The sequence below is a fragment of the Arachis duranensis genome, chromosome 8 (assembly GCF_000817695.3).
Source record: "Arachis duranensis cultivar V14167 chromosome 8, aradu.V14167.gnm2.J7QH, whole genome shotgun sequence".
Lineage (NCBI taxonomy): Eukaryota > Viridiplantae > Streptophyta > Magnoliopsida > Fabales > Fabaceae > Arachis > Arachis duranensis.
This window is the reverse complement of record NC_029779.3, coordinates 13,199,513-13,221,880: the sequence shown is the minus strand read 5'-3', so window position 1 is coordinate 13,221,880 and position 22,368 is coordinate 13,199,513. Positions and strand designations below refer to the sequence as shown.

At 28.3% G+C, this 22,368-nt stretch overlaps 3 protein-coding genes across 5 annotated transcripts; 1 reads left to right on the top strand and 2 right to left on the bottom strand.

Annotated features, from left to right (window-relative positions):
- Window positions 1–1,638: 1,638 nt before the first annotated feature.
- On the bottom strand, window positions 1,639–5,119 carry LOC107460906 (serine--tRNA ligase, chloroplastic/mitochondrial). 3 transcript variants are annotated; one of them, XM_016079330.3, is made up of 9 exons: window positions 4,739–5,119; window positions 4,448–4,541; window positions 4,225–4,373; window positions 4,046–4,138; window positions 3,452–3,631; window positions 2,897–3,063; window positions 2,662–2,796; window positions 2,477–2,570; window positions 1,639–2,219 (listed from the first exon to the last, which is right to left on the bottom strand). In XM_016079330.3, exons 1-9 carry the CDS (start codon window positions 5,063–5,065, stop codon window positions 1,947–1,949), a joined length of 1,512 nt encoding a protein of 503 aa, XP_015934816.1. In that variant the 5' UTR covers window positions 5,066–5,119; the 3' UTR covers window positions 1,639–1,946. The 3 variants fall into 3 exon arrangements, with proteins under 3 accessions (XP_015934816.1, XP_015934817.1, XP_052109037.1); XM_016079331.3 differs by having other exon boundaries at window positions 4,448–4,603; window positions 4,739–4,885; XM_052253077.1 differs by having other exon boundaries at window positions 4,448–4,621; window positions 4,739–4,876.
- Window positions 5,120–5,950: 831 nt separating this feature from the next.
- Window positions 5,951–6,325, top strand: LOC107460894 (multifunctional methyltransferase subunit TRM112 homolog A). The gene has a single exon (XM_016079319.3). It carries the CDS (start codon window positions 5,951–5,953, stop codon window positions 6,197–6,199), a length of 249 nt encoding a protein of 82 aa, XP_015934805.1. The 3' UTR covers window positions 6,200–6,325.
- A 377-nt stretch (window positions 6,326–6,702) lies between these two features.
- On the bottom strand, window positions 6,703–9,036 carry LOC107460896 (probable mitochondrial adenine nucleotide transporter BTL3). The gene is made up of 2 exons (XM_016079322.3): window positions 7,982–9,036; window positions 6,703–7,321 (listed from the first exon to the last, which is right to left on the bottom strand). The coding sequence occupies exons 1-2, from the start codon at window positions 8,537–8,539 to the stop codon at window positions 7,253–7,255; spliced, it is 627 nt and encodes a 208-aa protein (XP_015934808.3). The 5' UTR covers window positions 8,540–9,036; the 3' UTR covers window positions 6,703–7,252.
- Between the last annotated feature and the right edge of the window lie 13,332 nt (window positions 9,037–22,368).

The window sequence follows — 22,368 nt, the reverse complement described above, 5'->3', positions numbered from 1 at the left end:
CATAATGAGTGGTAAAATTTTCATCATTTGAAACAAAATTTGTTTCCTTTCCTTTGTCATCCATTTTTAAGGATGCTTGATAAAGATCAACTAGGTGCCTTGGGGTACGACAGGTGCGTGACCAATGACCCTTTCCACCATAACGGAAGCATTTATCCTCAATTGATATACTTTGCCCATTATTTCTTTCTTTATCCCACTTCTGGTGAGATTCTTTCTTGTGAACATAATTTCTTTTCCTTTCATAATTTTTCTTGCTACCAAAGCCTTGCCATTTACCTCTTCTGGGGTTATGATTTGCCGCATTTGCTTCAGGAAATGGGGCGGCACCAGTTGGGCGCGCTTCATGATTTTTTTTAAGAGTAACTCATTATTGCGCTCAGCAACAAGAAGGTAAGAAATTAGTTCAAAAAAAATTTTAAATCCTTTTTCTCGATTGCTACTGCAGGAGCACATTCGAGGCATGGAAGGTCGAGAAAGTTTTTCCTAACATATCGGGTTTGAGGAGGAATCACCGTCTTTTGATGATTGTACCTTTCTTCAAGGTCTTTCCACAAATCTGCAGGATCTTTTGATGTGGGATATTCATTTTTCAATCATACGTCAAGATGACGATGAAGAAAAATAATAGCTTTGGCTTTATCCTTCTGGGATGTATTATTTACAGCCTCAATGGTATCTCCAAGATCCATTGAATCAAGATAGATTTTAGCATCTAGTATCCATGACAAATAATTATTTTCAAATATATCAAAAGCATTATATTCAAGATAAAAGAGATTCGACATAATAAAAATTTGTTACCTGAAGTCTTCCTAAAATTTCGTTAGAGTTTCATACTGATAACGTGTTGTAAAACAACTAAATAAATAAATAAGGAAGATATAATATAAAATAAAGAAGTGTTGATAGAAGACTCTAGCATTAATATAATTAGTTCAATAAAAATGATTCATATATTTATATGTAGCAACGAAAAGAGAGAGAGAAAAACTATGTATAAAGAGAGAGAATGATATTTTATTGCTTGTGTGTGTATGTTCCTTGAGGATTTATCTTCTATTTATACATGCAAAAATTTTATGTTTTCAAACTCTCATTTAATTCATTCATTATTGAAAATGTTAGACCGCCCATCATAAATGAACATCCACCTTGTCATCCTTATCACATGTATAAAATTATTTTATACTACCCTCCTTGTTAATTAAACAGATCTTTAACTCTATTTATATTTTATATCAGATTTAATGATTTCGTTTGATTGATTTATGTTACCGATCACACTTAATGAAATAAAATTTTGTTGTATATTATATTTTATATCAATAGTTCAGATTTAAGTTTAGAATTTAAGATTTTTTTTTTTCAAGTTTAATAGTAAGTTAATTTTCAGAGAGTATTTAAGATATTTTATTTTTTATTTTTTTTTATTTTTTAAGTTTAATAGTAAGTTAATTTTCAGAGAGTATTCTTCTACTCCTTCCTTTCTATATTACTTATTAATATATGCTTGATTTTTGCCTGCTCCTTTCCAATTCTTCAGGATCCCTCTGTCCAAAGGCTTAAGGCTATAATGTAAATGATCCAACCTTCTGAAAACACTTCTTAACCTCAACTCTTCAAGACAAAAAAACGAGAGAAAAAAAACCCTGAACTCTTTAAATTAAATAGAAAAAGGGGGTTAGATCAATGTATCAGGACTATTGTTGTCATTGATAATTTTTTAGTATGCAATAGTGTTGAAATATATGTGCCTACACTAAACAAAAAATTATATTTCACAGATATATCACTAAGTTTCATACGTATCAGGAACCAACCAGGCAACCACTTAATTTTTGCCAACTTCCATAGATAAAGTTGATTGAACTCATCTACCACCACAATCTAAAGCCGCAACAGCAAAAGTCCTTCAAATGATGCAAAGGCTGCGATCCCTTGTATCACAATTTTCTAGAGATAACACTGCGCCCACCCATGAAGGGCCTCAAAGGCTCGGGGATAAGGATGGATCCATCTTCTTGCTGGTAATTCTCAAGCAAGCATATTATCATCCGTGGCACTGCACAAGCTGTTGCATTTAGCGTGTGAACAAACAGTGGTGGAGCCAGATTGCCTTTAGAACTTTTTGGGCTTGCAACCGGTGCTTCCGACGGGCGATACCGGATTCCCAACCTACGACTCTGATAGTCTGTGCAATTTGATGCACTTGAAATCTGTCATAATATCATACAGGAGGTGTAAAAAAAGAAGGCTCAGCAGATTACATCAAAAGAAACACAATCTATATCTGCTTCACTACATCATTAACATTTTCTTCACCAAAAAAAGCAGTTCCCTTAGTGCAACCAACCATTGCGGCTATTTAGATAATTTCCCAATATGAAAATCAGAAAAGCAGTAACCTTAGACCAAAGAGGCTAAAAAGATTACGCAGCATGAGCCTATCAGATAGAAAATGTATTTGCAGTACCTCGCCAAACCGTTCTAAGCCAGGCATCCATGCCTCCACATCAAATTTACGGTAAGCAGGTGCACCTAAATCTTCGGAAGCCATATCTAAAGTTCTGCAGAAACACAGAATCATACCAAATATAGTAATCAAATCATGGTTAAAATTTGAAAAGGATGTACTTCGGCATAAGTGGTAACTCTTACTTAAAATGTAACCCAAGGGATGAGAACATGTCTTCTTCAATTTTAATAAGCTCTTCATGATAATGTTCACTCTCTTCTGGGCGGCAGAAAATAAACATTTCAACCTTGCTGAACTGGTGAACTCGATAAAGACCCCTGCTCAATTTTAATTATAACTAGAAATTTTAGAATAAAAAGTTACTAATAATCTTTAAATTGCCTTGCTACACCCAATCAGCTCTACAATCAAAATTACCTTGTTGCACTGCCGGCAGCACCAGCCTCAGTACGGAAGCAATGAGAAAATGCTACATATTTCAGGGGTAACAAAGTTTCAGCAAGTATAGAATCCATATGAAGACCCCCAACAGGTATCTCTGCAGTGCCGATGAGGCATTGGTCACTATCTTCTATGGAATAAACCTGTATAATTTTGGCATGAAAATGAAACATCAAAAGAAGCTATGAACCTCAACCAGAAAAATATAAACATGAAAAATAGATTCTTGGGGGAAAAACTCAATGGTCATTTTAAGTCTTTGCTGCATAACAAGGTTGGACCTGATTGTGATTATCATTATTACGCCAACCAAGTTATAAGTCCCATGCTTAACAAAATACAAGATAAAGATGAAATGACTAAAATAAACATGTTTTCTGAGAGTCTATAAACTGTCTGACTCTGTCAAATTGGTTGTCATTGCCATGACACATTTGTCATCAGCTGTTTATCTTATGTCCATTCTCGTGAACTCAAACAATGCAACTGATAAGAAAGAAGAAGACTTCTGTGAAATAGACACTAACAAACCTGTGTATTGTTTCCACGAGGTTGGAAGCCACATTTTTCAACAACAGAGGACCGTACAAGTTCAGGCGTTGTTAATGGAGTAAAGCCTCTCTTCATCACTTCTGAGAGCGTCCAATTCACAAGGGCCATCTCTAACAAAACTGCATCATTTTTCAAGTAGTAGAACTTTGACCCACTGACCTGTGAAACAGCATAGTAGATGCATCTCACATACAACTGAAGTCAGAATATATTTGTTTCTTGTTTTTCCAAGACCCAAACTTCCATGTCAATGCGAAGTTTACAATAGAAGATAAGAAATAAACTATCATAGAGGAGCACTTGAAATGAGGTCTTCTAACAATCACAGAGAATAACTAGTATGGAAAAAACTAAGGAGGTCTTCTAAAATCATATATGGAACGACCTCTGGTTACTTTCCCATGAGATAATATGTAGCCTCAAAGGAGGCATGCCTGCATTTCCTAGAAAAACAAGTGTACTAAGGTCTAAATAAATAGATTCCAACACCTAATCGTGTCCGCTATGTAAGGTTTCACCTTCACCTGTTGCAAATAATAGCTAACGAAATACCTTAAGTTAACCAAGGCATACCTCTGCAGCTGTGTCGAAATCGAAAAGGCAAAGTTCCTTTCCTAGTTCAAGATGATCCTTGACAGGGAAACTAAATTCTGGAGCACTGCCAACCTACGAAGTAAGATGATCCATTAACATTTTGAGAAAAATTGATCCACTAACAAGCTAAGTTTTTAGGAACTGTAGTAACCAAATACCAGCTTCCTTGTCATAGAACTATCCTCTCCACCTATTGGAACATTTGGATGAGTCATGTTTGGTATACGCTGCGCTTCGAGTTGAAGTTTGTCGTTAAGCTTGAGCAGGTCTTCTTCCAAAGCAATGAGTCCTTCCTTCAAATTCTTTCCTGCATGCAAAATGCGAGTGTCTTAAGGAATTGACCTAAAAGGCAGAGCAAAGGTAGTTGGGTGCCAAGAGCACCTTCCTCAATTAGTCTTTGACGCTGAGATTGTTCCATTTTCCCTTTCATCTTGTTTGCTACCGCATTTCTTTCTCCGCGCACTCTCTCAACTTCCTGCTTTCTGGAAACCAATTAGCTGAGCAATTGGGAACATAAACTCCTTTTTCTTCCCCTTCCTATGTATTTGCATTAATCTAATTAGATGACACTATAACATGATTAAGCATCGTAAATCTTGGAAATAACAGGCATTTCAGAACACATGAATTTGGGGAAATTATTATAATGGAGAATGAAGAAATAAGAGTGACCTTCTGAAGATTGAAGAAGTGGTCATAGAGTTGAAGGACGAGTTCCAAATCAGCATCGGAGTTACGGTTGCGAATGTTGGCAGCAACGGCTTCCTTGTTATCCTTTATCCACTTGAAGTCTATTGCGGCCTTCCAGTGAGACCTCGCAACTTGGTCCTCGGCCTTGGTGGTTGATGGTGAAGTGGCGGGAGATGTTTGGAGGGCGGCGGAGAGAGGCTTGATGGTGCGGCGAAATGGAAGATTCTGGAAGGAAGAAGGGTAAGAAGGGAAAGCGAGTTTGAGGCATGAGAATGAGATGGTTGTCCCTTTCAAGCAACTCATCTTCATCGAGTCTTGTGTCTGGATCAGAAGCTCCCACCCAATTTTATCCAAACAAAATGTTAGTTGTTGTTTGTCGCACTGATCACAAGGAAAAAGATGTGAGAAGAATTGTAAATAATGAGTTAATTATCATTAAATTTATAATTTTTATTATATGTAATTTTTTATTATTTTAATTTGAGAGTGATTAAATTGTTGTTTGTTTTTATTTTATTAACTTTCTTATTTTAGAGAACTTGAATTTCATAATAAATGTTGTCGTTAGCTTAAGAGTCCTCTCCATTCTTAGCTGGTTAAATTTAAAAAAAATAAAAATAAAACATATAGTCAATACTTATATCATGTGTAAAATATAATGATTTGTATATGTATATTTGATTAGTGTTAAACCCGTGCGATGCACGGACTTATATTTTAATTTCACATGATAAATAAAAAATAATATTTTATAATTATAAATTTTTTAAGTTTAGTACAATATTATTATTGTCGTTATATAATAAACATATTTAATATGTTATTTTATCTTTATTTAAAGTAAAATACAAATAGAACAATTTGAAGTCTATAATATTCTTGAACCATAAGAAAAAAGACCTGAAAAATAAGAACATATATAACTGTAATAATAGTATGTTAATTTTATATTAAACTGTATATTATAAGACTAATAAAAATTTATCAACAACCTAGTATTTTACTAACTTCATTAGAAAGGTAATTAGCATATGATGTTGTGCTCCATGTTACACATTTTATTTCAAGTCTGAAAGTATAGTTAATAGTTATATCTACGACAAATATTTGTATAAAAGTGCAAATCATAACATGTTACTAAAATGAAAATACTATTTTCTTATCTAAATATTTTTAAAAACTTTGTTGAATGCGATGCGGAAGATGTTCGAGAAGGTGGAGTGGAAGGCATTCTTAGAAGCTTCTAGAAGCATGGGGTATGCGCAGCTCCCGGAGGAGGTGGATTCCGGCATGCTTGAGTCGGACGAGTTCCTGAGTAGGTTCCACCATGCACTCCTCGAGCTCCACCTTGAAGAAGGCGCCCTCGTCTGTCCCGAGACCGGCCGCCGATTCCCCGTCAACAAGGGTATCCCTAACATGCTCCTCCATGAGGACGAGGTCTGATTACCAGCCCGCCTTTTCTTTGATTATTAGACTTGTGTTATCTTTTGTACCCTCTCAATCTCATTAGGTTTGGCTGTAATTCACCACTAAAAGTGTTTCTTTAATTTTCATATATATATTTGGATACTCTTTCTATGATAAACATTGTACAAATCATTCAGTGATTCCTATATTAAAGATAATGCAGCAGGTCTCTATCGACCATGAATATCTGTAGTCGCTATCTTCCCGAATTTGTCCCTTTGCTTTTATACAAACTACGCCATAAACTGCATTGGTAGTTCAAAGTGACTCGAATTACAACTGACTTTGAAGTTTTGAAATAAAGTGATTTATATTATAATTTATAACTGATTCAAACCAATATAACCTGTGCTGAAAATGCAGGTGGTATTTACTTATGTCTAGTATATCTGATTTTGAAAGCATAAATCAATTATAAAATTTTCGTAATATAGAAAACAAACCATAATCCAGAATGACAACTGATTTTCAGCGTCTAGAATTGATACTTCAACATCCCACTGGCATAGTATAAATTACTACATTACATTGAAATTAATTCGACAAAAACAAAACCACACACCCTAATAAGGCGTAATCCAGCATATGGAAGATTGTAAAAGTTACAACCTAGAGAGAGGAGAATGATATTAGATCCTTTTTCAGAGGGTTGCTTGGGTGCTATTATACTCCATGATAATGATTTAAAAATAAATAAATGAAAGAAGAGTACAGGGCGAATAAGAATTGAAGTCAAGATCAAGCAGTCACTAATCAAACATTTTTTTTTTGTAAAACTGAAGCCTTGGTAGATTGATTGATTATGGAATCCGTCCAAAATTTTCCTGTGGGAAATACATGAATCGTGAACAATTGTAAAAGGGATTGCAGACCCGAATTATGCTTTGAACCTTCAAAGGCAGACATCAAATATGATTGCCAAGTGAAGTCAACCGCTACCATTCTGCACCTATAATAAGTGTGGACCTATAAAACATATGATGCTACAACTTCTCATCAGTGTATAACTGATAATAATCTATTCATTGCCTACTCCACTTTGAGCACAATCTTCATGAATTCATAGACAAAGTAACTGATTGATGCTGAAGGAAGTACCTGAACTTGAAGAAAAAACAATACAAGTGTATTAGTTTTATGATTAATAAAAGTAACCTTAAGCAGCATGGAAAAGATATGGACAAAAATGGCACAAGGGTCATCATAATTTAAATACAAGCATACATCTATCATAAAGCTAAATTCAGCCCAGAGGAAGTTGATCTTATATCATTTGCTATTATTGGTACAAACTACACACCTCTGTTACAGATCAGGGGGGAAAAGGGATGATTTTGGCTTGGCAATTACAAAAGGAATCAATGTTTCAGGGAAAAAAGCCTGGGATAAGTGATAACATACTATCATCACCAAGATAACAATCCAAATATGGGTAATTGAAACATTTCATAAACAAGACAATGCAACCTTAAGCGAATTACAGAAAGACCATTTACAAGCAGTGCCACCTAATGATTGCTACACGTTAGGATGTAAAATGAAAATTTAATTAGGTGAATTAACGGAGACAGTATCCTGCATGAATTATGAACCTATATTCTCTACATTAAAAAGGTAATTTCTACGTAGTAAACCATAAATTTGAACAGATCAGGGACTGGTATAGCAACTGAAATTCACTGGGTTCTAAATGGATAAATATAGTGCATAGAGTAAAATATAAGTAAATTGAGTATGCAAGGAAGTAAATTGACATGCCTGGAGTAAGCTGGGAATAAGTCCTGCATACAGAGCTTGAATGCCTCCATGTTCCACTATTTTGGCACAAGTCGCAAAAGAACTTAAACGGGTAGACTGGACTTGCAATTGAAGCTGCCTCCTTACAACTTCGAATGGATATGTAGCAGCTTCTGCACAAGCACCGGCAATAGCACCATACAACAGCGTCCTTACTGGTCCTAATTCAAGCTGATCCAATGCACTCAATTCCTTACCCTGTTTGTGCAAATTCTGGATTCGCTTCCTTCCTTTGGGTGAATGCAAATAAGCTGATTTGAGTATATCATATACACCATAAAAAACTGCACCAGAAGGAGCCATACTTATAATTGACGGTACCAAACCCTTGTAGAGAGAAAAGAAGCCTTCAGTCCGAATCATGTATTGGAAAGCACCAATAACACCACCCAAAGCTTCCCCACCAGGTGCCACCAACTTGGTCCGGATCTGAAAGAAACCAATGGTAAACATTTTGAACCAATTAAACCACATGGCTAAATGTGTGATCTTCTGTCTTTTATTGTCTTGGGAACCCATTCAAAATTTATGGTGTTCACACTAAAAAGTGCCTTTAAAACTTAAAGGTAAATTCTATCGCACCGCTATAAGACCGGCTATGCTGTATGGTACGGAGTGTTGGGCGGCTAAAGGAGAGCACGAACATAAGCTGAGTGTGGCAGAGATGAAGATGTTGAGATGGATGAGTGGTCACACGCGATTGGATAAAATAAGGAATGAAGATATAAGGGAGAGAGTTGGAGTAGCACCCATTGTGGAAAAGATGGTTGAATCGCGTCTCAGGTGGTTTGGACATGTGAGAAGAAGACCAATAGAACATCCAGTCAGGAGGGTGGATGAGATGGAAGATGGACAAAGGGCGAAAGGCAGAGGAAGACCTAAGAAGACCATCCATGAGGTGGTCAAACGAGATCTACATGTAAACGGTCTCTCTGTAGACATGATACATGACAGAGCACAATGGCGTCGTTTGATTCATGTAGCTGACCCCACTTAGTGGGACAAGGCTTTGTTGTTGTTGTTTGTTTGTTGAATGCGACATTTGTTGTTGATGAGTTTGGATTATTGTCTTTATTTAGAATTAGAATGTTCAAGCCATTGCGATTCTTAATTCTTGACAAAATAACGTAAAATTGCCCATTGGTAAACACTGATTTTGGCAAATAAAGTCATACATGCGATAATGATTGACCACATAGTGAAATACCTTGGTTTCAATGTTTTTCTCCTCATATATAGTATCCCGTCAACCAATAATGTCTAAGTTGCATTCTAAATATGTTTTAGTTTGTTAACACTATTAGATATCAATAGCATCACAAACAGTTTTCTCAATTGATGACCAGACCTCGTTAATAGCTGCAATGAATTTTCTATCGTCACACAGTAGTCCCATAAAATAGAAAATATCTTGGAAGTTAAGATATGTAATCCCATTAACTATCCTAATAGACTCATATGTTATGCAATTTTTTTGAATAATTAACAAAATTCTCATATAGTAGATATCAGATGTACCCGATAAAATACTCTCTCTTGCGTGGATATCATTCCCTTTCTTCTATTTTATAAACAAATTGATTTGAAAACTCAACATATGTTAAAGTTTGACCTGCTTCAAATTCTTTGTTGGCCTCCCATCCATGTTAAGAATATCGTACCTTTCTCTTTCTTTTAATCAATGATTTTCTCAAGATTGTTATTGTCTTTAAAGATGATATTTTGTTTTCTAGGTAAATAAAAGATTAATCTCATAACTGAATATTATAAGCCAAAGTTCTTCATATAACCTCCTGTGTAAATAAATACCCACAATCATAAAATTATTTGATCTTATAATACATTTTTTTAAATATGTTTTATCTTTTATATTTTTAATATTAACATACCAATAATAATATTTTAAATAAAAAAATAAAAAAATATTTATTCACCAAAAATAATTTTTTTCTCAATAAATTAAAATTCTTCCAGCACAAAAAATTTAATATTACAAAAATATTTATTACAAAATAAAAATAAAAAAATTTAAAAATTAAAAAATTCATAAAATTTTAAACACACTTTATAAATTATATTTTATTAAAGAAATAGTTACAATTTAAAAATTAATAATTAATTATTTTATTTTATAAGATAAAACGACGTAAAGTATTTTTTTAAAAGTATGTTTATTTTTTATATTTTTAACATTAACATATCAATAATAATATTTTAAATAAAAAGATAGAAAAAATATTTATTTAAAAAAATAATTTTTTTTAATAAATAAAAATCCTTCAAGTACAAACAAAATTAATATTATAAAATTTTTTTAACAAAATAAAATTAAAATAATAATTTAAATACAAAATACTAAAATAAATAAATTCTAATATATAGACTTACAATGAAGTTAATATTAAAATTCATAAATTTCATTTTACTCATCTATTATGTGTAAATGTTTATATTAAAAAAATAATAATTGATTATCCATCATCGATTTCTCTAAGCAAATTCATGAATCGAGTCACAAGAGCCCTCTTAACTGAGATATGTATTTTTTCTAAAATTTTTTAAAAAATTTAATTATGAAAGATTAACTTAAAATTAAAAAGTAACAACTTAAACAAATAATAATTTATGATTTAAAAGAGTAATCTGTAAATAATTTAAAATTTAAAAAATAACAAACTAAGCAAATAACTTAAAATTTAAAAAATAACCACCTAAAAAAAATAACAACCTAAATAAAACAACTTAAAGAAATAACTAAGTTTAAAAAATAACAACCTCCTTTAAAGATGACGTTTTGTTTCTGTTTTCAAATTTAAGCTCTTATTATTTTGTTTTCGAACTTGTTTCTTACTATTACTTACTTTTTGTTGTTTTGTTATTACTTTTAAATTATTGATTTCATTATTAAACAACCATCTTAATTTTAAAATAATTTATAAATAACTTTGTTTAAATTAGTTCAATAATATTAAGATTTAAATATCTAACTACTTGTTGATAAATTCAAAAATTAAATCTTTATTGATATCTAACAATCTAACCAAATAATTTATTAATTTTTTTAAATTAATTTAATAATATTAAAATTTAAATATCTAACTACCTAATAAACTCAAAAACTAAATCCTTATTATTATCTAACAATTTAACCAAATAATCTATTAATTTATAAATAAAATTACAAAAATTTCTAATAACGATATTTAAGAAAATAATTTCGAAACCCAATATATGAGTGTCATGTCAGTAAAAAGTCTCCTCATTTGTATTCGGTCTAAAGAAAATATTATTTTAAATTTAAAAAGTAACAACTTAAGCAAATAATAAATTATAATGTATAAATAATATTTTAAAAAATTTTAATGATGACACCTAAGCAAATTATTAGTTCAACAATATTAAAAATTAAATACCCAACAATCTAAGAAAGTGTATTTAAAAATTCAAAAAGTAACAACCTAAGTAAATAAAATATATTATAATTTATAAATAAAATTTTAAAAGTTTCTAGTATCGACATTTAAGCAAATAAATTCCTAAACTCAATGTAAGAAGACCACATCAGCATAAGAAGAGCTCCCTATTTGTATTGCTATTGCTATAAAGATAAAGATAAAGATAAAGATAAAGATACGCTTATGAAATGTGTAATATAATATAAAAATATATATTTTTTAAAATAAGAAAATATTTGATTTATTTGATTTATTTAAAAAATCTGTTAAGCATTTTATTGAGAGAATTGTCATAATACTCCAAATTACTTTTCCAAATATTTTTTGTCGAAAAGTTTAGTTATAAATATATTTTAATCACAAAATATTTTATTTTATTAGATAAATGAGTTCTAATATCAAAATTCTAGTAAAAAAATTTTAATAATTAATAATAAGTTTAATCTCACAGTCAATAAATTCAACTAATAGTTAAAATCTTTTTTTCGTTTCTTTAAATAATGAAGCTGAAAATGAATAGCTTATAATTAAAAAGAGAGAAAAAGATGAAAGTACTTCTATTGTTGTATAGAGACAATATAAAAAATAACAATGTAAATGGAGTAAAGAGAAAATTTATAAATGTGACAAATAAAAAAATTAAATTTAAAAATTGATACGGTTAAAAAGTCACCTAATTAGAAATTAGTATTAGAATTTTAAATTTCAAATTTTTAAGTCGAGTTTGCTAATTAGTTAGTACAAATTTTAAATTTTTTAAAAAAAATTTTAATTAAATGTTCATTGTTCATAAAGAATATAGGAATTTGTTAATTTAAGAATGATTTTATTAGTTTTGTTATAAATAGTATTAATCCTATTATTTGTCGATAAAAAAATAAAATTAAATACAATCTAAAAATTAATAATCTTATAAATTACGTAAATTTAGAAAAAGTATTTAAAAAGAGAGAAAAAAAATGAAAGTACTTCTATTATGTAAAAATAATTTAAAATATAACAATGTAAATTGAGTAAAGAGAAAATTTATAAATATGACAAGTAAAAAAATTTAAATTTTAAAATCAAAACGGTTAAGAAGTCACTTAATTAGGAATTAGTAATAGAATTTCAAATTTTAAATTTTTAAATAGAGGTTTTTAATTAACCAGTACAAATTTTAAATTTTTAAATAAAATTTCTTAAATTAATTCAATTTTGTCGAAACAACATTAGAAATAGAATTAAGTATAGAAAAATGTCAAATTATTTTTTTTAAATAGTATAAATAACCTTACATTTTAATAAGATAGATAATTCTATTTACTTTAATATTATAATTTAAAAAGTAACAACTTAAGCAAATAATAAATTATAATCTATAAATAACATTTTAAAAATTTTTAGTAATGATACCTAAGCAAATTATTAGTTCAACAATATTAAAAACTAAATACTCAACGACCTAAGAAAGCGTATTTAAAATTTTAAAAGGTAACAACGTAAGCAAATAATAAATTATAATTTGTAATAAAATTTTAAAAATTTTTAGTGACTGACACTTAAGCAAATAAATTTTCAAACTCAATGTATGACCATCACGTCAGCATAAGAACTTCCTATTTATATTGCTATGAAGATAAAGATTTTTTTTTATTAACTTTATTATACTTTTTCTAAAATTTAAACAGTATTACATTTTTTTAAATAGTATAAATAATTTCACATCTTAATAAGACTGATAATTTTATTTATTTTATTATAATCTTTTGTAATTAGCATAGTAACTTATAAATTATATAAATTTTTAAAAAATATTCTCAAACCCAATTGCTTACGTAAAATTTAAAAAAAAGTATATTTGAATTTAAATTTAAAATTATAAACATAATACTTTAATTAAAAATTATAATTAAATTTTTTTAAAATAAGTACACATTAAAAATTAATAACTAACTTAATTGTATCAACAATAATTCAAAAAAGAAATTTATAATTTTATGACATTAAATATTAAATTAGAAATTATCAGAATATCAACGGTGGGAATCATTAAAAATAAAACCACAAGTAATAACCAAATAACTTCAATTTATATTTTAAAAAATTCTAAATTCCAAACATAAAAATCGAAAAGAACTAAAAGAAAAACAGCAACTCAAGAAAATACAATGTTTCCACCAAAACAAACATATGCTTGACATTATTCTATTAGATAGACTCTAAAGGGGATTCCAAAATATGTGCATCCAAATTCTCAAGTTTCATTCTCAACCTTGATCTTCTTGCAAGTTGAGGTATCCCCTTCCACCTTCGAATCTTCCGACTCCGAGGATAATCGCTTAGTTGGTGTAATAGCATTTTCCAACCCTTCAGATTCACCATTGGCCATAACTTCATTGGAGAATTCAAGCAACAAATTATGTACTTTTACCACATTAAATTAAAGGCTTCTTTCTAACATTTGATTTTATCTCACTAATATTTTTTTAATAAAATTAAGATCTAATTTTGAGAGAACAAACAAACAAAAAATGTATTTTTTGAACAAATACCTTAGCATCTTCTACTTTCTCTTCTTCAATGATTGAGGATGTCTTTGAAATTAGAAGCAAACCACCGGTGTAGTCAACATTCTAAAATTATAATTAATTATTAATTATTATTTATAAATTAGATACTACTAATGACCAAGGAAGCAAAAAATAAACTGATTTTTAATAGAAAGTACATTTATAATTATACTCATAATTTGAATAGGATGAGCATCTTTGAATTTATTTATGAGGTCTACATTATCAGTTATCTTCTTAACTTTATAAGAAGATGAAAAATGTGGATCATCAGATATTTGAACTTCAACGATGAAGAGAAAGGTCTTATCAATTAGGTTGAGAAAAAATGTAGGTGTATCCGATAGATCTCTTTTCTGCAGGGTATTACATAATATATTAATAATAAATAATATAAAAATTACCATTAAAAATATCTTCACTAATGTTTTTAGAAATAAATATTGGTTAGAACTTACTAATAGGAATGGATCAAGTATCTCTACACAACTCTTTTTCAAAACTTATTTTGCCTCCTTGTCAAAGACTACAAAACATGCAAAATAAAATAAAAATAAAATTGATGAACAAAAATCAAAGAACGATTAGATAGGAATAAACAAATAAATTTAAAATATAAATAATATAAATTTAAAATAAAATAGAAAAATATTAGTAGAAAACTCACGTCTTCATCGAGTCAAGCCATCTCAATTGAGTATGGCAATGGAGAATTTCTGTAACTTAGTAGTGTCCATAACTGTATCACTCGTATACATACACATAAATTGTCGATAGTAGGATTGATGCCTACAATTTTGTGAATGCCAGCCATTGGAGTAAGTAGATTGATTTTGAATATATGTAAAAAAATGGATTGATGTACTTTAAATTGTGGTGCTTTTCATCTCTCATAATTTATACTTTTATAGTTGACTCATAACTAAAATTTTTTAAATTTGATTGACTTTAATTTAAATTTAAATTAAAGTCAATCAAATTTAAAATTTAAAAAATAACAACCTAAGTAAAATAACCCAAACAAATAAAATAATTTAAAATTTAAAAAATAACAACCTAAGTAAAACAACTTAAACTTAAAATTTGAAAATAACAACTTAAACAAATAATAATTTATAATTTATAAATATAAATCTTAAAATTTCTAGTGACAACACGTCAGCAAATGAACTCTCAGACTCAACGTATGAGTGCTACGTCAACAAATGAGCTCTCCATTTGTATTACTATAAAGATAAAGATTATTTTGTTCTGTTAATCAATTATTGGCCAAAGGTTATTAGTCTTTTGAAATTTCTGTGTGAAATTCTAAAAGAATTTACTAATATCAAAACTCATAAAATAATTAAGTGTATTTGGAAATAAATTAATAAAATTCATTTTTATTAATTAAAAAATGTTAGAGGATTAACAGAAGTTATTTTTGGTCAGTAAATTGTTAGAACCGAACCGGTTAATGAATCAGTCGAGTGACTAATTTAATGATTTAATAATCTAATTGAAATTAAATTGTGGTTGAATCTATTTAATTAAATATAAAATAAAAATATTAAAAAATCAATATAAAACTTCAAAATACACGATGCATCTTCAAAATAAAATTTTTTTAATTAGTTTCTAATCAACAAACCAACAACTAAGAAATTAACTCATAATCACAACAATATTACAAAATTAACTAAGAAAGTTAACAACAATCAACAATAATTGAAGCAGAACAAAAACAACAATCAACCCCTGGTTTTTTTCGATAGTTACATACAGGGACGGACCCAAGCATAACAATGAGGGGGCACTTGCCCCCACAGTATTTTTAATTTTTGTTTTAAAAAATATAGTTATATATAATATGTCTCTATCTTAAATTTTAAATGACTTCATTACAAATAAAATAAATTCAATTAGCTAAAATTTTAAATTTATTTTTTTATTTTTCTATCATTTTGACTATTATTTAACATAATCAAATTTAATTATTGTACCATTACTCTTTTATTCTCTTAAACCCTCTTCTTATTTTTATATTTTCAACTTTTTTTTATTCCTTATCTAGTGGTTATCTTCTCTTCATCAAAAAGTAAATTTTAAATTTTTTAATTTTTTTATATAGCTCTCTATAACCCTATGTACATTTCAGTTTCATTATTTCTTTTTTTGATATTTTTAATTATAATTTTTAATTCAAACAATTATAGTTTAGGTATTAATTTGATATTTTATTTTTTTCATAACTTTATATATTTTATTTTATTCTCGATTTATTCTTCCTTATTACTTATTTTTTATCTTTTGTTTTATTATATGTACCTATGTTGCATACAAAATTTTAAAATAAACTGATTAATTTACTAATTTAGAATATATTTTTTATTTTTAAAAATAATAATAAAAAACATTTTAATTACAATGTATAATTAAACAGATGTATAAAATCTTTTATCTAACATTATATTAAAATTAAATTAAAAAATATATAACAAACTTAATTATTTTAAAAAGAAATAAAAAAAATTGTAAATTATGTTTCTATTATTTTATATAAACATACTTTTCATATAAAGATTTAATTTTTCTAGTATTTATATATAATTCTAATTCAAATTATAAATACTAATGTATCAATAAGTGCTAATATGCCAATTAATTCAATCTTTTATTATTAAATGTGTATAAAAAAATGAATAGTATTTTAAGAATAAAAGTGTTCACTAACTCTTTTTAATTTTTATATCTCCATATAATTAATAATATTTAATAAAATTTATTTAATATATATATTTTTGTCCCACTCCTAAAATTTTCTGGGTCCGTCACTGGTTACATATAGTGATATAAATGCATGTATTTTGAAAAATTCTCTTCATGGTTCCAGTAACAAAAAAGCTTAAGGAAGTTAGAGTCTAGAATTGAACAATTATATCTAAGACTTAGGTGTTAGACAATCCAATAAAAAAAGTGAGATTGCAGAAATGAAAACACTTCTATTCTATCACAAGCATAAATATCTTTATCAAAGCACACTCACATTCAATTAAATAAAACATATCTTCTATTACAAGACCTGTAGATCTAATAAACAAAAGATATATCGTGATGTGGCAATTCCAAAATGGAATAAACAGTTAGAAGGATAATATAAATATTAGTCTTTAACAAATATGAAAGAGCAAAAGCTAACTTCCAACACGTAATATTCTATTATCGTTGTTTACAAAGTCAAAATGTTAGAGCCCTAAAATGAAAGATTTGTTGTGCTTCAGATAAAAAAAAAAGAATACAAATAAAATTTCATCTCAGTGAATTACAAGTTTAACAAAATTAAGAAGCAACAATCTCAATCGTTGTGTATCACTCAAGTATCAAGAAAAGTTCAATAGAATCATTCAATTCAACCATTATTTCAGAAAATCAGCAACTCAAAATAAGTAAAAATCAACAAAATCAGTATTAACTATTATTAACTCAACAATTCAGAATCAGACAATTAGTAAACCTAGTATTATTAATAAAGTCAGCAACTCAATATTATTAACAAAAGTACAAAACAATAAAAAAAAATTTAAGCAGCAGTGCTTATCGACAGTGAAGGAGAAAAGAAAGTAACAACGACAGAAGAATAGGAACGTCACGGAAGAACCGAAGTGAGCTCGGACAAAGAGCGAGAGAGAGCTCGAAGAGGGACGTTGAGCTCGGACAAAGAGACGATGACCGACCAAGCCTTCGCGACAGCGACGCCACGAGCTGACGGAGACCTTCTTATGACGGTAAGGAGAGGAGGAACGATGAGAAGAGGGACGAGGATAGCTTCCACACGTGACGCAGCACCCACGGTCTGTCTTCGCTGGCGGCGACAACACCCTCTACCAGAGAAGAAGAGTTCGGCGATGACTTTGAAGAGGGATGGTGGCTACAGGCTGCAATCGAACTTCGAAGGAGGTTCAAGGACTAGCTGTCTAGGGTTCTTCGATCTTCATTCTTCGGAGGAGGTAAATACCAAATCGGTATCCGAAAGATTCTGACGCTGATAAAATGGTACCTAATCTTTGTTATTGACAAAATGATCCCTGAAAGATTTTAAAATTTGACGAAAATGACCAACCTTCAATTAAATTACCTGGAATTAAGGTTTAAAGGTGACGTGTCAGTTAACAATTTTTATAATTACAAAATTTACTAATTTTAATTTTTATAATTTTAAAAATACCCCAATTTTATTGTTTAAAAAATTCTAATCCCCTTTCTCTGAAACTCTCATCTCTTGTTCTCAATCATCATCATTTTTAAAAAATTCTAATATCTTTTTTTCTTCTCTTTTTTTTTTCACTGGAAAGACCTCAAATAAAATAGCTAAGAAAGATACATCAAATATTTTAAGCAAGATGCTTATGAAAATTGGGAGTGGAGGTAAGTTGACAATGAAAATATGATTTCTTTTGGGGTGGATCAAGAGATTGAAAGTGAGTTGAACCACGCTATTAAGGCATCAATTTTTTTAGATGATAATGATAATGAAAATGCGAACATTTTGAGTGAAGAATTGATGGGATTTTGTTAGTTTTGCTGCTACCATTTTTGCTAAAGATCTCTTACTGAACATATGTGAAACTGTCTTGATTTACAAAGAAGAAGAATAAGAAGTGTTAAAGCGTTGAGATTGAGTCTAAGAGAGATGCCACTTCTTGGACGGTGTTCTCTTCAGCTTTGGAAGTGGCGAAGCCGCTGCTGCTGCTGTCGTTTCTATAACCACCCATCATGAGTTCAACAACCATAGTAGCATCACAACCATAGGGTCAAGAAAAAGAAAAGAGAAATAAAAAAGAAGTTGAGTCTTGAGAAGGGTTGAGTTTGAGATAAGCATCTTTGGTTAGAAGAGAGAGAAGAAGGAGGAAGGAGGAGGGTGGCGCTGTTGTAGTAAACCAGAGTCGGAGGTTGGTCGGAGAAAGAAGAAGGAGGAAAGTAGAGGTGGTGATGAACGAAAATGAAGAGGAGTTTATTAGGGAAGAAGAAGAAAATTTGAGGAGGATGATGAGGAAGAGGAAGAGACAAGGGTTTTCGAAGAAAAGGGATTAAGGTTTTAAAAAATCGAAATTGGGGTGTTTTTAAAATTATAAAAATTAAAAGTGGTAAATTTTGTAATTATGAAAATTGTTAATTGACACGTCATCCTTAAATAACTCCAAGTAACTCAATTGAAGGTTGGTCACTTCTGTCAAAATTTTAAAATATTTTGCGGATCATTTTGTCAATGACAAAGAGTAGGTATCATTTTGTTGGCGTCAAAATCTTTCGGGTACCGATTTGGTATTTACCTCTTCTTCGGATAGAAAGAGGGGTGTGGGATGGGTACTGGGCATTTTTGTTTTTTTTTATTAATTCAAAACGAAATAACCTAAAAAAAATTCGGTCAATTCTGACTGTTAACTATTGGTTCATCCGGTTCTTAGACCGATTTTTTTGCCAAGTGATTTTTATCATAGTTGTCAGAATTGAACCGATAATTAATCTGATCAAGCTACTGGTTATCGCGTCACTGATTCAACCATTGGGTTACAGGTTGAACCGATTGATCCAGTAATAACTAAATAATTATATAAAAATTTAATTTACTTTTATAATAAATTTTTTATATTAATTAACTTATTTTAAGATTTTAATAATTTATTAATTAATTACATTAATCAAAAGATATTTAACAATATTTAATATTTTTTAATAATTATGTAAAATTAAAAAATTAATTAATTTAAGTGAGTAAATATAAAATAAAAATTCAATTAAATTAAATATAAAACTACTCATTAAAATAAAAAGACAAAAGGATAAAGAAATTTTAAATTTTACATGACTAAAAAGAGTTAATAAGATAAAGTTATTAATTAGGATATGTCTAATAAATTATAATATATTTATAAAAGGTCACATATACTAATTAAAGAATATCTTAACTTGGTGGTTGTAAGGATTTTATGTCCTTGCAACTCTAGTGACGCGAAAAATTGGTACGGAGAGTCCGATTTAGTTTGCAGTTCAAGTCGATTTTGATCGGTTCATTTATTTATACGATTTGAATGTTATTTTGAATCGGTTAAGAAGTTGGTTTATTAATTTTTTTATCGAACTGATCAATTCGATCCAAATTTAATAACTATTATTTTCATTGTCATTCGGACTAATCGAATGATGGGTTCTCAATTAACCTGATTAATTGGTCAGTTCAATTAGTTATTAATATTTAAAAATATAAACTTAAAATATACTATTAAGTTTTAAATTTATAAAATTAACTAATAACTAAAAATAATAAATTTTGTTCACTCGAATTTTTTTTCAACTAATAATCCACTTTTGATATACAAAAAGAGTTATATTTTGTGTTCAAATTCTAGAAGTATAAAAAAGTTTTTTTAATGAAGACACCCAAATATAACTGATGATATATTATAAAATGATAGAAATGTGTTAAATATAAAATGACAGAGATGTGTTTTACATACAACTTTTAGGAGTAAATTATAGATGGCCAAGGTCACAAAAAACAATTATTGATGGCCGTAAGTTTTAATTAGTCACATTTGTTTGTATTCAAATACAATGCCGTATTTTATAATAAAACTTTTGTAAGAATACATCATTTACTAAAGTCATAAAATGTACTTTTTAGTTAGTTAATAGCTCACATTTAATCCTTAAGCAGTGAAGCGTAATAATAGACTGTGCTTGAAATAATGTATTATTTCAAAGCTAAAAAATATATTTTAAAAGGTTATATTATCATGAATATTATGTCTAAGAATATTATACTTAAATATTATATAAAATTTCTTTTTTTAGTACAATAAATAGTTAGAAATTGTTTTTCACATCTCAAAAAATAAATTAATATACATTTATTTTTGGGTAAAGTATACTTTTGTTCCTGAAATTTGATAAAAGTTTTAAAATTACTCCTAAATTTCATTTTGTTTCAATTTTGTCCCATAAGTTTACGATTTGCATCAAATATATCCCTGATGATTAATTTTTCAAAAAATTTAAGACTAATTCCACAACAATTTCATAAGAACAATCCTCAATACAAGCAAATCAAGTATAATTTTCATGCATTATTTGTTAGATTCAGGGACGGATCCAGAAAGTTTAGTATGGAGGGGCCGAATTTTAGATAATTTTTTTTTCATTTCATAAAAATAATTAACATATAGTTATTAGAGTTAGTTTTTCAAAAAATTTATCAAATATATATATATATAATTATAAATTTTTTTTATAATTTTATTTTTAATATGATAGTTACATAAAAAATATAACAATATTAATAGTACATTATAAAATTATAAAGTACCAATAATTTATAGCGTGTTTAGTTAAACTAATTTGAAAGTTACAAAGACTTGAGGGTATGATATTAAATTAGTTTAGTTAAAATTATTAGTGAATTAAACAATTAAGACATAAATCTATCAGATAATAAAAAATAATATATATGAAAATACTAAATTATATAATATTTTTATTTTTTTAAATACATATCTCATATATAAATATAGTTTCTAAAAATTTTCGGGGGCCGAGGCCACTACTCGCCCCCTCTAGGTCCGTCTCTAGTTAGACTGGCCTTAAATTTTTTAAAAATTTAGCCGTTGAGAGTATATTTAATACAAATAAAAAACTTCTGGAACAAAATTAAAACAAAATAAAACGTAAGAGTATTTTTAAAACTTTTACCAAACTTCGAAACAAAAAGTATACTTTACCCTTTATTTTATTATACAATCTTTGGTTATAAAATAATCCCAATATCAATCAAAGAAGGGGTGATCAATTCTTTAACAAAATATATAATAGTTAGAATATATAATAATTGTATATACTAACTTTTATTCACTTAACCTGAAAAGATCAAATACTCACTTTTTAATAAAAAAAAATTAGTACTATATATAGAAAAAAATTATTCCTAAAATTTAAATTTTAAAAAAATTTAATTATTTTATTAATCTTTATAGTTTTATTAAATTTGTAATTAGGTTCATATACTTTTTTTTTCTTTTAATTGAGTCCTTACACTACTTTTAATTTTGTAACGTGATTTTTAGTAAAAAAATATTAGAAATAGTTAAATATTTATCCGCAAATTGAAAGTATTCATAATTAAAAACCTAACTAGGTCTTTGACTACATATTTTTTGAGAGAAATATTCTGTTAAATATTAATATTTTTAACATAAAAAAACCTAATTACAAGATTAAAAGCAATGTAAAGACCTAATTAAAAAAATATAAAGATTTAATTATAAATTTAATAAAATTATAAAAATAAACACAATAATTAAATTTTTTA